General features: G+C 43.3%; 1 protein-coding gene across 1 annotated transcript in view; it reads right to left on the bottom strand.

Moving 5' to 3' along the window:
• Positions 1 to 4,286: 4,286 nt before the first annotated feature.
• The window catches only part of LOC109743113 (uncharacterized), a 178,059-nt gene continuing 168,206 nt past the window's right edge, over positions 4,287 to 14,139 (bottom strand). The window contains exons 4-7 of the mRNA XM_073504542.1: positions 6,105 to 6,630; positions 5,961 to 6,013; positions 5,779 to 5,869; positions 4,287 to 5,163 (exon numbers count right to left, since the gene is read on the bottom strand). Coding sequence (XP_073360643.1) covers positions 4,982 to 5,163; positions 5,779 to 5,869; positions 5,961 to 6,013; positions 6,105 to 6,630 — 852 coding nt within the window. The 3' untranslated portion in view covers positions 4,287 to 4,981. The remainder of the gene's footprint in view (positions 5,164 to 5,778; positions 5,870 to 5,960; positions 6,014 to 6,104; positions 6,631 to 14,139) is intronic.

Raw genomic sequence — 14,139 nt, 5'->3', positions numbered from 1 at the left:
TCCTTGAGCTGAGTTGCTAGACGAGGAAGAAGGGCATAACTGCTACCTTGCTTCCCCTAGCTATGGTGTGTGTGTGAGTGAAGTAAGTGCTGAACCCTTTGCATGGGTGATCCTGGGGGCTTATATAGGCCTGCCTCCCAGGGGTACAATGGTAATATGGCCGGGTGTAGGACCCGGACTGCAGTGTATTGGGTCTCCGGGTTCTCTGCCGGGTACTGGGGCCAACCGCTTGGTGGGCCCTACCGGCTGCCGAGAATCTGTCCGATAGGTATGGCCCGCCGCCTGCGGGCCACGCTGATTGCCTTTTCCTGTAGCGTTGTACTTGATGACGGAGGCCTCGTGAGGAGTCGTATGGCTACAGTCCCGCCGCTTGGCCAGCGCACACTGTGGCCATACTCCGTCTCATTGGAGTAATTCTGCGTGGACTCTGAGCGAAGGGAAAAGAGGCCGCTCCGCCCCCGTAGCCGCCTTCTGGGAGCTCACGTATAGGTAGGGCCCGCCGCCTGCGGGCCGTACTGACCGCCCGTCGTGGGAGCATGGCCCTTGCTGACAAGGGCCATGTCATGAGCCGCATGGCTACAGTACCGCGCCTAGCAAGGAGGTGACCGCTTGGTCAGCTCGCACTCCAGCCACGCTCCTCCGGGATCTGAAGGAATGGGAGGCCTTGTAGCCATGCTCCATCTTGTCGTAGTGGTTGGGTGCAGATTTCAAGGGGAGGAAGGGCCACCTGCTAGGAGCCTGCCTCCCAAAAGCTGCCTTCTAAGTGGGCGTCGCCTTCTGGAAGCTGGCTGCTTGGACCCAGCCGGCGCAAGGAGCCGGCCGCGTGTCCGGAAGGTGCGAGGGGCTTTGCTAGCCCAGATGTCTTGAAACGCTAAGGGGTGTGGATGAGACTACCCATGGTTAATCCCTCCGACAGTAGTCCCCGATGCTGGTGAGGCACCGCGGCTCAAATCCGGAGTGACTCAGTAGTTTCCTCCTTCGAGAGATCCTGTGCCTTTGCTTTGTCCGGCTGGGAGAAGCCGTCTGACAGGAGCCGGCCGAGGCAGGGCCGGCTGCTTGGTGAACTTGAATCTTCATGGCGGGCGCCGGGCTGACGCCACCGGGTGGCGTGCCTGCCACCCGTTGCTCGCTTGCCATGCGTCGCCAGTAGGCCAGGGTGGCTTGCCAGCCCACACGCGCGATGGGACGTCGCCGCAGGCCCGGGCCCACCACTACAGGACCTCGGCGTGCGCGCGGATCCGCTGCGGCCGAGGAGGGCGGTTGCCCTTCCGAGGTGGAGTAAACACGCGCCATTACGATGCGGAATTCGCGGGATCGTGTGGGGCGTGGGCGCAGTTAATCCCCACGCCCCGACTTGGCGTCTGAGGGATCCTGGATTTAGGGGTCACCGGGCGTCCGGGCTATGTGATATGGGCCGGATTGATGGGCCGTGAAGATGCAAGATCGAAGACCTTCCCTCTTGTCCGGTTGGGACACTCCTTTGCGTGGATGGCAAGCTTGGCGTTCGGATGTGAAGATTCCTTTCTCTCTAAACCGACTCTGTACAACCCTAGGCCCCTCCGGTGTGTATATAAACCAGAGGGTTTAGTCCGTAGAGGCTATCACAAATCATAGAGGCTAGAACGTCATAGTTTTTCATTTGCGACCTTTTTGTGACAAAAAACAGAAGGTCAAAAGCTGGCAGTCGTAAACTGAAATTAGCGACCTTCTCTGTGAGAAGGTCGTAGATGTTTATGACCAAAATAGAAGGTCGTTGAACACATGACCTTTTGTTTTGGTCACTGGCTGTCTGCCTAGGCCATGTCGGATCCGACGTGGCAATCTGACGTGGCAAAATTGCGACCAATTGAAAATGTCAAAAATTAGAATCGGCCCGGTCCAATTGGTTGTTTATATGGGCCAAGCCCATTAATTCAACCCATTTATATAAAAAAATCTGCCAATTTTTGTTAGCTACCTGGGCCTGGACCAACAATTCGGCCTTTTATTTATTTCTGGGCCGTGGCCTTTTAACATTGTTTGGGCCATTATATTTTGAAGCTGGTCCCACCAATCAGATGGGTCCCACTTGTCATCATCTCACACATTGGGCCCACTTGACAGAAATTTCAAAACTGCTCAGATTATTTTCATAAAGTTGGTCCCACGAGTCAGGTTTCCATTCCACACGTTTTCAAATCACATACATAATCAATATTTCAGACCGAAGAGTACAAATGTAGTTCATCAAATAACACTAAGTCTACTACAATCTGTACATAGTCTATTACAACCCCAATATGCCTAATGTTACAATATTACAATATTTACAGTCTATTACAGTCAAACATAAGAGACAACTCTTTGCTGAGTAGGGCTATACTATATGGCTTCAAACTTCAAATTTCATAGAACTGGAGCTCCTGTAAAAGAGTGAACACATAGACTACCAGCATTAGAGTCGCTATTATTCCTGGACAATCGAAAAATTATATATTGAAAGAGATCTCATAGAAATGTAGATTTATGGACCAAATATATGATAAAGCAACAAGTTCAGCCAACTTCAAAGACCTAGATGTTTGTGATGCATCTTCACAGAACCACAAGAACACTATATATAGTATAATATGATTCCAGGAGACCAAAAGAGCATCAATCCGGAGACCAAAAGAGCATCAATCAGTAGCAGGTATATAGCTAGCAAACTACTACTAGACATCATTGACACTTGAACCATAGCATGTCCAGCAAGGAAACAAAAAATGGGACATCCAATGGATAACATGTCCAGCAAGTACTAATTATGGATAACATGTCCAGCAAGTACTAATTCTGGATAACATGTCCAGGAAGGCCATCCAATGGTTTCAGCCACATCCTAATAAACTAGCGGCACTCCAATACTACTAATTACCAGCAGCTAATCAAATGGCCAAATGAAGCACCAGCACTTGATCATCAACGCAACAGTCGGCAAGGACTCAACCACGGCGCAAAAAGCATCGAAATCCTAACTAACCCATGAAACAGAGCATGGTTGTAGCATAGCAAAGGGAGGAGCTCACAGTGGTGGTTTCTGCAACCGATGTCGAACAGCCTCCGTTCGTCGCTTGCGAGCACCATACACCTTGGTTGGCCATGAAGCCCTTGTCCTCTGATGCACGGATAATATCTAAAGCATCGCTGTTGCACATGGATAGGAGGAGTCAGAAATTTTGAGGTCAAATCGAAAAGGGAATAGCATATAGTTTGCAAGTGCATGAGGAAGGAAAGCAATGCAAAAGTATCACTTCGAGGTGTAGAATCCTAACCACAAGAGCATCAATTAGCAGCAGGCATATATATATATATATATATATATATATATATATATATATATATATATATATATATATATATAGCTAGCAATAATACCATGCACTCTCTTGTAAAGAAATATAAGAGAATTTAGATCACTCAAGTAGTGATCTAAATGGTCTTATATTTCTTTATGACGGGAGTAGTCAACAGCAGCATCAACACTTGTACCATGACATGTCCAGCAAGGAAACAAAAAATGGGAAAAATAATTTATTCTAGACTAGATACCAACTGAACTAGGCCATCCAATGGATTAAGGAACGTTCATACTAAACCTACAAATTCTAATTACGTGCAACAAATCAGTAGCATAGGCTAAACCTACAAATTCTAATTACGTGCAACAAATCAGTAGCATAGGCAGACTATACCGACTGAAGATCAAACTCCAGCCACATTGCTCTGTGTTCCTACACTAAACTGGAAACCACAGAAATCAAATGGGCTAAACAGCGAGTCAGAGCCCTCTTTCTAGAGTAGAGACTCCACTCTTACCTCCACATCACACTCCTAATGCTACTGATGCAAAACTACTCTTAATGGACTGCTAAGCTATACTGCAAGAAGTTACAGCTATACTCCATGTACTGCTCTCCAGGAGTACTCCAGTTCATCTTTTAAAAAATGTTCAAGGACTGACTAAAAAAGGAATGCAAAAAGAGATCCAGTACCCAGCTGTACTCCAGTGGAGAGCATCAGCCCAAAAGAAAACAAAGATAATGGCTGAAAAAATTACTCCAGTTTATACTCCTCTTTTAGCAGTATAGATTATAGCTAATGCAACATCATGGGAGCTGATGTATAGATCCAGCGAAGGGTTTCTTCCACTCATTGCCCAAGTCGCTCTTCTTGTATGCCTGGTTAGCCCACCTCTGGTTCCAGCGGTGGGTCTTGAGCTTGCGCCCAGCTCCCATACCACGTGTCTTACTGTAATAAGAATCCATCCACAATTACATTAATTAAAAAGATCTCAAAAGTTGTGTAGATGTGTATAAGAGCATGTCACTGAGCTGAGCTGATGAATACTGCATGTATACACAGATGTTCCAAGCATTTCACCTCGAATACTAAACTAGAAACTAGTTAACATATTATAATCATGTTATTGCAATCACAACAAGGAGGTGGATATATTCTAAACATGGCAACCATACAGAGCATCATGAAAACCAAGGTAGATATTATCTAGCTACCTACTCTAATAACAGGCAACATGCGCCAGCCTAGAGGCTAAAAAGGAAGACGTCCTGTATGCTACCATGCATAACTTCCATGGCCCAATCATCTGGATAATGGAATACAGATACCACGGCAGCAATGAATTCATGTCGCTCCACACATCCTAGTACTGAATTTCCTCACACTTGATAGTGCTACAAGCAAGCAAGCATGCAAACATGCAAATACAAGCAGTAGTATTGGTTGTCTAGTGAATGGGATACAGGATTCTCCTCAAATAAAATAGACAAAGTTTTCTTCTTCTTTTTTCTAGTTAATGACAAGCAGTCATCAATCAAGCAAGCAACATCACGTTGGTACAACAGCTAGCATCGTTCAGCATATAACACCTACTAATTTTATTTTATTTGTTTGCATCGAGTCAGCACCTACTAGATGGGATGGAAATGCATCTTCTATATTAGTTGTGGAGCATGCGTGTATTATTAGCAACGAAAGCACTTGTATTTTTCATCAGCGCAAGGCGAGGCGAAGAGCAACTCCTCGCTACGTGCACAAGAGCTTGATGATCCTCCTGCCCCACATCCACTTCAGCAGGATCTTCATGTGGGTCTTGCTGTTCAGGCCGTCGATCGCAGCATCCTGTCGCCATGGTCAGATATTTTTCATCAGCGCAAAGCATATAAGCACTAGTATTACATGATCCCCAAATCATAAGGTCTTGATTAGATATAAACAGTAGTACTGAATGTTAGATATAAAAAGTAGTATTGCCTGAGCTCAATTTTTTTTGCAAAGACAAGCATGTCCTAAACCGCCACGGCGCCACTGTGAGATCGTTCAAGTACTAGATGCCAGAATGTAAGAATGGATAAAACAGAACATGAATGTTCTCAAGTGCCATGAATTGAGCAAGCAGGTAGTCAGAATAACTGCATGTTTAGAACAGATTCAGACTCACTGCATGTCCTGAAGGACGGGCCATTCCCAAGCATTTCAAGACACCGACAGAAACTTGGATGCTATCTATCCATACTAGTATATAATGATACGAGGCCAGTAGAAACTGTTTGCTACCGACAAGCTCACCAAGGTGCACAGTTGTTCAGAAAGGAAGCACATTTGACTAAAGTACCATATTTCAGAGTTTGTAATAGCATCATGAACAACAGTTGTAAATTACTAAATGTTACCATACTGAATGCTATCTAGAAAGATAGATATGATGCAGGTGGTGTCCATTACCGACGATCTTACCGAGGTGCATGGAGATGGAGTTGAGCTGGGCATTGTTCTCGTAGAGGTGGTTGACCGCCTTCCTGGACTGCACCAGCTCCTTGGCCAGCGCCTTCAGGAACAAGCATCACCTGCAGAGGAAACCAAATCAGTAAATTAGCCCAAATCGATCCATGGCGCAGAGTATACATGTAGGTAGGTACCTTGGCGGCGTCCCGGATGGCCTTCTCCACCTTCTTCTCCTCCTTCTGCACGTCTGCGCACCGGCCCCAAAACCAAAAATCAGCAACCAATTGAAGGCCTAGAGCCCTAAATTGGATCGAATCGGGGAGGGAGGGGAGGGGAACCTTGGATCTGGCGCTCGATGTTGCGGCCCTGCGGAGGCGGCGCTGCCACTCGCGCAGCTGCTGCTGCGGTGTCGACTTCGGCTTCAGGAGGCTCTTCACCACCTCCATCGGCGCTCCGCTCCGATCCGCGCGGTGGAGGCGGCGGGTGGTGGTGCTCCGGTGGGATCGATCGGAGGCGGAAGCAGTGGGGAAGGAGGAGAAGGAGTTGCTGCTGTGTGCGGAAGTGGAAGCCCCAGACCTGGTCGAGGAGGCTGTGTGCGGAGGCGTGGTGGACGCCGACGCGGAGGAAGTTGGAGAGGAGTGCGGGCGGGAGCAACAGGTCGAGGAGGACGATGAGGAGCCCGATGAGGAGCAGGTCGGGGCGGCGGCGCGTCGAGCTCCAGAGGGAGGGAGTGGGGGCGGCGGCGCGTCGAGATCCAGAGGGAGGGAGTGGGGTTGGGGGCGGCGGCGGTGGATCCAGAAGGAGGAGTGGTGTGCGGCGGCGGTGGATCCAGAGGGAGGGAGAGGGTGAGAGCGCTAGGGTTCGCTACGCGTGGAGAGAGAGGAGTGGTGTGCGGTGGTTTTTTTTTGAGGGGTAGCTCGCGGTGGGTGGGTGAGAGGGTGAGCTGCGGGCCGTTGGATCCCGGAGCATCCGACGGTGATTTATCCGCGATCCGCGTGAGAGACCCCTGGACCAATCAGAACGCAGTATACAGATATGATATTTTGACCATTTAAATTGGTCGCAATCGACTAAAATAAGGTGCTAAATCATGTTAGCTATTTTATTATGACCTGAAAAATTGAAAAAAAAACTTCTCATTGTGTCAGCAAATTTGACTATAGTTTTAAGGAATAATCACAAATTGAAATAAGACAAATATTTTTTTAAAAAGTTATGAGAAATGAGTTCTTTTAAATCATTTTTTTATTTTTCGACAGTCCAAATTGAGTTCTTTTGTGAAGGACCTATAATATATTTGTTGCAAAATTGGACCAAATCAATTTTCTAAAATACTAGGACATATTTAATGCACAATTGACCAAATGGTTGGGTGTCAAAAGATTGGATCCACCTCTGGTGAAAAAGACAAATTTCCGCCCATTCAGCAAGAAGCAGGTCAAATTTGAACTGCAGCTGCCTCATAGTTTGCTCTTTATTTTTTCCAAAAATCATTTCTAGGTACATAAGTATCTACTTAATCATAGAAACACCAAAAAAACCAAGATTCAACCACTAGCTAGGAACGGTCAAGCCCGCCGTTTTGACCGCATTTTGAAACGGGCATAAAAAATTAAAAAAAATAAAAAATTTGGAAAACCTTCGCATTGTGTCATTATATGTGACCAAGTTCCCAGGAAAAATAATAAACTTGTAATACGGCAGTTATTTTAAAAAAGTGTTCTCAGAAACGAGCTATCACGTGTGGAGACCAATGGCTTTCAAGCGAAATGATCAATCTTATGGCCACATTCATGGCATAGTTTGTTTAAATGATCTCATATTGTGCACAAGGGTGCATATTGGAATGGCAAACAATGTTGCCTAAGGAAGTTTTCATTTTCTTTGGACGAAAAAACCATTTTTCATTTTTCGAGTGCCCAAAAGGAGGTTTTTTTGTGAAGGACCTCCCAAATAATTGTTGCAAAATTGGACCAAATCATTTTTCTAAAATACTAGGCCATATTTAATGCACAATGCACCAAATTGTTGGGTGTAAAAAGTTTTGATCCACCTCTCGTGAAAAAGACAAATTTCCGCCGATTGAGTTGGAAGCGGGTCAAATTTGAACTGTAGCTGCCTTGTAGTTTGCTCTTTATTTTTTCCAAAAATCATTTCTAGGTACATAAGTATCTATTTGATCAGAGAAACACCAAAAAAATTCCAAGATTCAACCACTAGCTAGGAACGGTCATTCCCGCCGTTTTGACCGCATTTTGAAACGGGCATAAAAAATTCAAAAAAAATCAAAAATTTGGAAAACCTACGCATTGTGTCATTATATGTGGCCAAGTTACCAGGAAATATAATAAACTTGTAATACGGAAATTATTTTAAAAAAGTGTTCTCAGAAACGAGCTATCACGTGTGGAGATCGATCAATGGCTTTCAAGCCAAATGATCAATCTTATGGCCACATTCATGGCATAGTTTGTTTAAATGATCTCATATTGTGCACAAGGGTGCATATTGGAATGGCAAACAATGTTGCCTAAGTAATTTTTCATTTTCTTTGGACGAAAAAATCATTTTCCATTTTTCGAGTGCCCAAAAGGAGGTTTTTTTTTATGAAGGACCTCCCAAATAATTTTTGCAAAATTGGACCAAATCATTTTTCTAAAATACTAGGCCATATTTAATGCACAATTGACCAAATGGCTGGGCGTAAAAAGTTTTGATCCACCTCTCGTGAAAAAGACAAATTTCCGCCGTTCAGTTGGAAGCGGGTCAAATTTGAACTGTAGCTTCCTTGTAGTTTGCTCTTTATTTTTTCCAAAAATCATTTCTAGGTACATAAGTATCTATTTTATCAGAGAAACACCAAAAAAAATTCCAAGATTCAACCACTAGCTTGGAACGATCATTCCCGCCGTTTTGACCGCATTTTGAAACGGGCATAACAAATTAAAAAAAAATTGGGAAACCTTCGCATTGTGTCATTATATGTGGCCAAGTTCCCAGGAAGAATAACAAACTTGTAATACGGCAATTATTTTAAAAAAGTGTTCTCAAAAACGAGCTATCACGTGTGGAGATCAATGGCTTTCAAGCCAAATGATCAATCTTATGGCCACATTCATGGCATAGTTTGTTTAAATGATATCACATTGTGCACACGGGTGCATATTGGAATGGCAAACAATGTTGCCTAAGGAAGTTTTCATTTTCTTTGGACGAAGAAACCATTTTCCATTTTTTGAGTGCCCAAAAGGAGGTTTTTTTGTGAAGGATCTCCCAAATAATTGTTGCAAAATTGGACCAAATCATTTTTCTAAAATACTAGGCCATATTTAATGCACAATTGACCAAATGGTTGGGTGTAAAAAGTTTTGATCCACCTCTCGTGAAAAAGACAAATTTTCGCTGATTCAGTTGGAAGCGTGTCAAATTTGAACTGTAGCTGCCTTGTAGTTTGCTCTTTATTTTTTCCAAAAATCATTTCTAGGTACATAAGTATCTATTTTATCAGAGAAACACGAAAAAAATTCCAAGATTCAACCACTAGCTAGGAACGGTCATTCCCGCCGTTTTGATCGCATTTTGAAACGGGCATAAAAAATTCAAAAAAAACAAAAATTTGGGAAACCTTCGCATTGTGTCAGTATATGTGGCCAAGTTCCCAAAAAATAACAAACTTGTAATACAGCAATTATTTTGAAAAAGTGTTCCCAGAAACGAGCTATCACGTGTGGAGATCAATGGCTTTCAAGCCAAATGATCAATCTTATGGCCACATTCATGGCATAGTTTGTTTAAATGATCTCATATTGTGCACAAGGGTGCATATTGGAATGGCAAATAATGTTGCCAAAGGAAGTTTTCATTTAGTTTGGACGAAAAAACCATTTTCCATTTTTCGAGTGCCCAAAAGGAGGTTTTTTTGTGAAGGACCTCCCAAATAATTGTTGCAAAATTGGACCAAATCATTTTTCTAAAATACTAGGCCATATTTAATGCACAATTCACCAAATTGTTGGGTGTAAAAAGTTTTGATCCACCTCTCGTGAAAAAGACAAATTTCCGCCGATTGAGTTGGAAGCGGGTCAAATTTGAACTGTAGCTGCCTTGTAGTTTGCTCTTTATTTTTTCCAAAAATCATTTCTAGGTACATAAGTATCTATTTGATCAGAGAAACACCAAAAAAATTCCAAGATTCAACCACTAGCTAGGAACGGTCATTCCCGCCGTTTTGACCGCATTTTGAAACGGGCATAAAAAATTCAAAAAAAATCAAAAATTTGGAAAACCTACGCATTGTGTCATTATATGTGGCCAAGTTACAGGGAAATATAATAAACTTGTAATACGGAAATTATTTTAAAAAAGTGTTCTCAGAAACGAGCTATCACGTGTGGAGATCGATCAATGGCTTTCAAGCCAAATGATCAATCTTATGGCCACATTCATGGCATAGTTTGTTTAAATGATCTCATATTGTGCACAAGGGTGCATATTGGAATGGCAAACAATGTTTCCTAACTAATTTTTCATTTTCTTTGGACGAAAAAATCATTTTCCATTTTTCGAGTGCCCAAAAGGAGGTTTTTTATGAAGGACCTCCCAAATAATTTTTGCAAAATTGGACCAAATCATTTTTCTAAAATACTAGGCCATATTTAATGCACAATTGACCAAATGTCTGGGCGTAAAAAGTTTTGATCCACCTCTCGTGAAAAAGACAAATTTCCGCCGTTCAGTTGGAAGCGGGTCAAATTTGAACTGTAGCTTCCTTGTAGTTTGCTCTTTATTTTTTCCAAAAATCATTTCTAGGTACATAAGTATCTATTTTATCAGAGAAACACCAAAAAAAATTCCAAGATTCAACCACTAGCTTGGAACGGTCATTCCCGCCGTTTTGACCGCATTTTGAAACGGGCATAACAAATTAAAAAAAAATTGGGAAACCTTCGCATTGTGTCATTATATGTGGCCAAGTTCCCAGGAAGAATAACAAACTTGTAATACGGCAATTATTTTAAATAAGTGTTCTCAGAAACGAGCTATCACGTGTGGAGATCAATGGCTTTCAAGCCAAATGATCAATCTTATGGCCACATTCATGGCATAGTTTGTTTAAATGATATCACATTGTGCACAAGGGTGCATATTGGAATGGCAAACAATGTTGCCTAAGGAAGTTTTCATTTTCTTTGGACGAAGAAACCATTTTCCATTTTTTGAGTGCCCAAAAGGAGGTTTTTTGTGAAGGATCTCCCAAATAATTGTTGCAAAATTGGACCAAATCATTTTTCTAAAATACTAGGCCATATTTAATGCACAATTGACCAAATGGTTGGGTGTAAAAAGTTTTGATCCACCTCTCGTGAAAAAGACAAATTTTCGCTGATTCAGTTGGAAGCGTGTCAAATTTGAACTGTAGCTGCCTTGTAGTTTGCTCTTTATTTTTTTCCGAAAATCATTTCTAGGTACATAAGTATCTATTTTATCAGAGAAACACGAAAAAAATTCCAAGATTCAACCACTAGCTAGGAACGGTCATTCCCGCCGTTTTGATCGCATTTTGAAACGGGCATAAAAAATTCAAAAATAACAAAAATTTGGGAAACCTTCGCATTGTGTCAGTATATGTGGCCAAGTTCCCAAAAAATAACAAACTTGTAATACAGCAATTATTTTAAAAAAGTATTCCCAGAAACGAGCTATCACGTGTGGAGATCAATGGCTTTCAAGCCAAATGATCAATCTTATGGCCGCATTCATGGCATAGTTTGTTTAAATGATCTCATATTGTGCACAAGGGTGCATATTGGAATGGCAAACAATGTTGCCTAAGGAAGTTTTCATTTAGTTTGGACGAAAAAACCATTTTCCATTTTTCGAGTGCCCAAAAGGAGGTTTTTTGTGAAGGACCTCCCAAATAATTGTTGCAAAATTGGACCAAATCCATTTTCTAAAATACTAGGACATATTTAATGCACAATTGACAAAATGGTTGGGTGTAAAGTTTTGATCCACCTCTCGTGAAAAAGACAAATTTCCGCCGATTCAGCTGGAAGCGGGTCAGATTTGAACTGCAGCTGCCTCATAGTTTGCTATTTATTTTTTCTAAAAATCATTTCTAGTTACATAAGTACCTATTTAATCATAAATGCATGGTTTGGTGGCGATACGTCGAGGTTTGGGCGGTGGCCGAGGGCCCCAACTCTAGAGCACGTAAACTCGCATGCCCGCCGCGTGGTCACTGCGTGACCGTGGCGTTGCCATGTGTTCTGGGCGGCCTAGGCATGTCTAGTGGGTTGGGCACTCCCCAGGTAGGTGCTAGGAAGAAAATTACAACATAAGATTCTCACGAGGAGACTAATCGATGCTCAAACATGAATGAGCAGCCAATTGTTTGATTAGCGGTACGGGAAATGTACATGGCTAATGGGCGTGAGTTTTGGCTGAGGATGATCAGTTACTAAGAAGACCGTCTTCACAAATTTTCAGCTCAAAAGGAGGAGCCTAGGTGGTACTTGCTTTGCAAAGTACCACACTGGACATAAATACGAATGTTGAAGCTGGGCTCAAAATAATGAATGGATTGAGCTGGCATTTGGTGGAGGATGGTTATTTGGGCATAGGAAAGCACTGTAGAAAATGGATACTATTTGGACATGCCAAAGTGGTACTTCCTTCACAGTGTTGTTCTGAACAGAATAAGAAAATGAATATTGTTGAATTATTTTTGAACTAGGCAAGGAAGGTTTTTTTTACATATTTGACGAAGATATAACCCAAAGAATTTATGAGATTTTTTTGGGAATTTTGGGAATGACAAAAATATAGGTTGCTTCACAACCAGGGGCAAAAAATGCCACATGGACATGACACATAGGCAAAACTGATAAGGTGGCGCCTAGTCATAGAAACCCACCACAATTTACGAGGTTATGACCATCTATATTGGTCGTGATCAACTAGAAATAAGGCAGCGCACTAGTGCTATCTGCTTTATGACCATTTCGTGTATGGAAATTGCGACCTTTCTGACCAAAATGGTTGTTATAGTTTAGGGTTTGGAGCCCTCCGAACAGCTTTTGACCAATTGGTCTGAAATGGTCATAGATCTATGACCAATTCTTCCAGGGTCACTGACGAAAGGTCACTAGTTGACATATTTCTTGTAGTGTAGACAACTAGGGTTTAGCTATTACGATCTCGAGGTACATCAACTCTTGTAACCCTTATACTCATCAAAGTCAATCAAGCAGGAAGTAGGGTATTACCTCCATTAAGAGGGACCGAACCTGGGTAAACATCGTGTTCCCCGCCTGCTGTTACCTTTGATCCTTAGACGCACAGTTCGGGACCCCCTATCTGAGATCTGCCGGTTTTGACACCGACATTGGTGCTTTCATTGAGAGTTCCTCTATGTCGTCGATAGAAGGGTTGATGGCTCGCCTTGTCATCAAGGACAGTATCACTTCCGGAGGAGCCCTAGTTTCAGGGCAAACCCTCCGGCTTGGCTGCTTCACTATGGGCGCCCGTTCGGCCGTTAAGCCAAAGGCGGCCCAGCTTGTCACCGAATACTCTGACAAGATGGATCCGGCCGATGTATCGTCCTTGAACGAACTGCTAGATCGCACCGCCGCCCTGGGGGTCGCAACTGACTATGATCTAATTGGGCTTAAACCCGATCATTGAGAAATCAAATCTCCACCGATCACCTATCAGGTAGCGGTTGTGGAGGAACTAGCTGACAATAACTCTTCTCCTACGTTGAGAACAGTCTATGTTCGGATTTCCGAGCCCGGAGAGCCAGATACCCATCTTTGGGAGGACACTTCCTGTCCTCCGAACAAAGAATCGGGCGTTGGGCCTGAGAACTCACCGGACACTCCGGAGCCCAGGCTGGTAACCTCGAAAATTCTTCAAACTCTGGACTTCACAATGGGTCAGGATTTGGATTTAACCCCAACCACCCACCACAAGCAATATTCCCCAAGAAATTCCGGTCCTCCGGATATATGCGACCTAATGTACGTGTGGCAGCAGCATCAGGAAGCAGTCCATAACTTGTGGGCCAGATTCCTCCTTGTTAAAAACAATATCAGATATTGCTGCGACGACGACACGATCTCAGTATTTTGTAACAACTATACGGATGTGGGAATCCTTAATGCCCTCAACCGCCGCCGCGTACTGGACTTTGCAGATTTGGCACACATAGTACAGAAGTATTGCCTAGCGGTGTTCCAGACTTCAACTCCAAGTTTTCTGGATTGCGTTTGTTCCAAGAAACATCATCGCGAAGGTTTCATTCCGTTACGATTCCGTTTGGTATTCCTTTTCTGTAAAACACTGAAATAGGCAAAAAAACAGAAACTGGTA

Source organism: Aegilops tauschii, chromosome 7, assembly GCF_002575655.3.
Source record: "Aegilops tauschii subsp. strangulata cultivar AL8/78 chromosome 7, Aet v6.0, whole genome shotgun sequence".
Classification (NCBI taxonomy): Eukaryota; Viridiplantae; Streptophyta; class Magnoliopsida; order Poales; family Poaceae; genus Aegilops; species Aegilops tauschii.
This window is presented reverse-complemented; position numbering and strand designations above follow the sequence as displayed.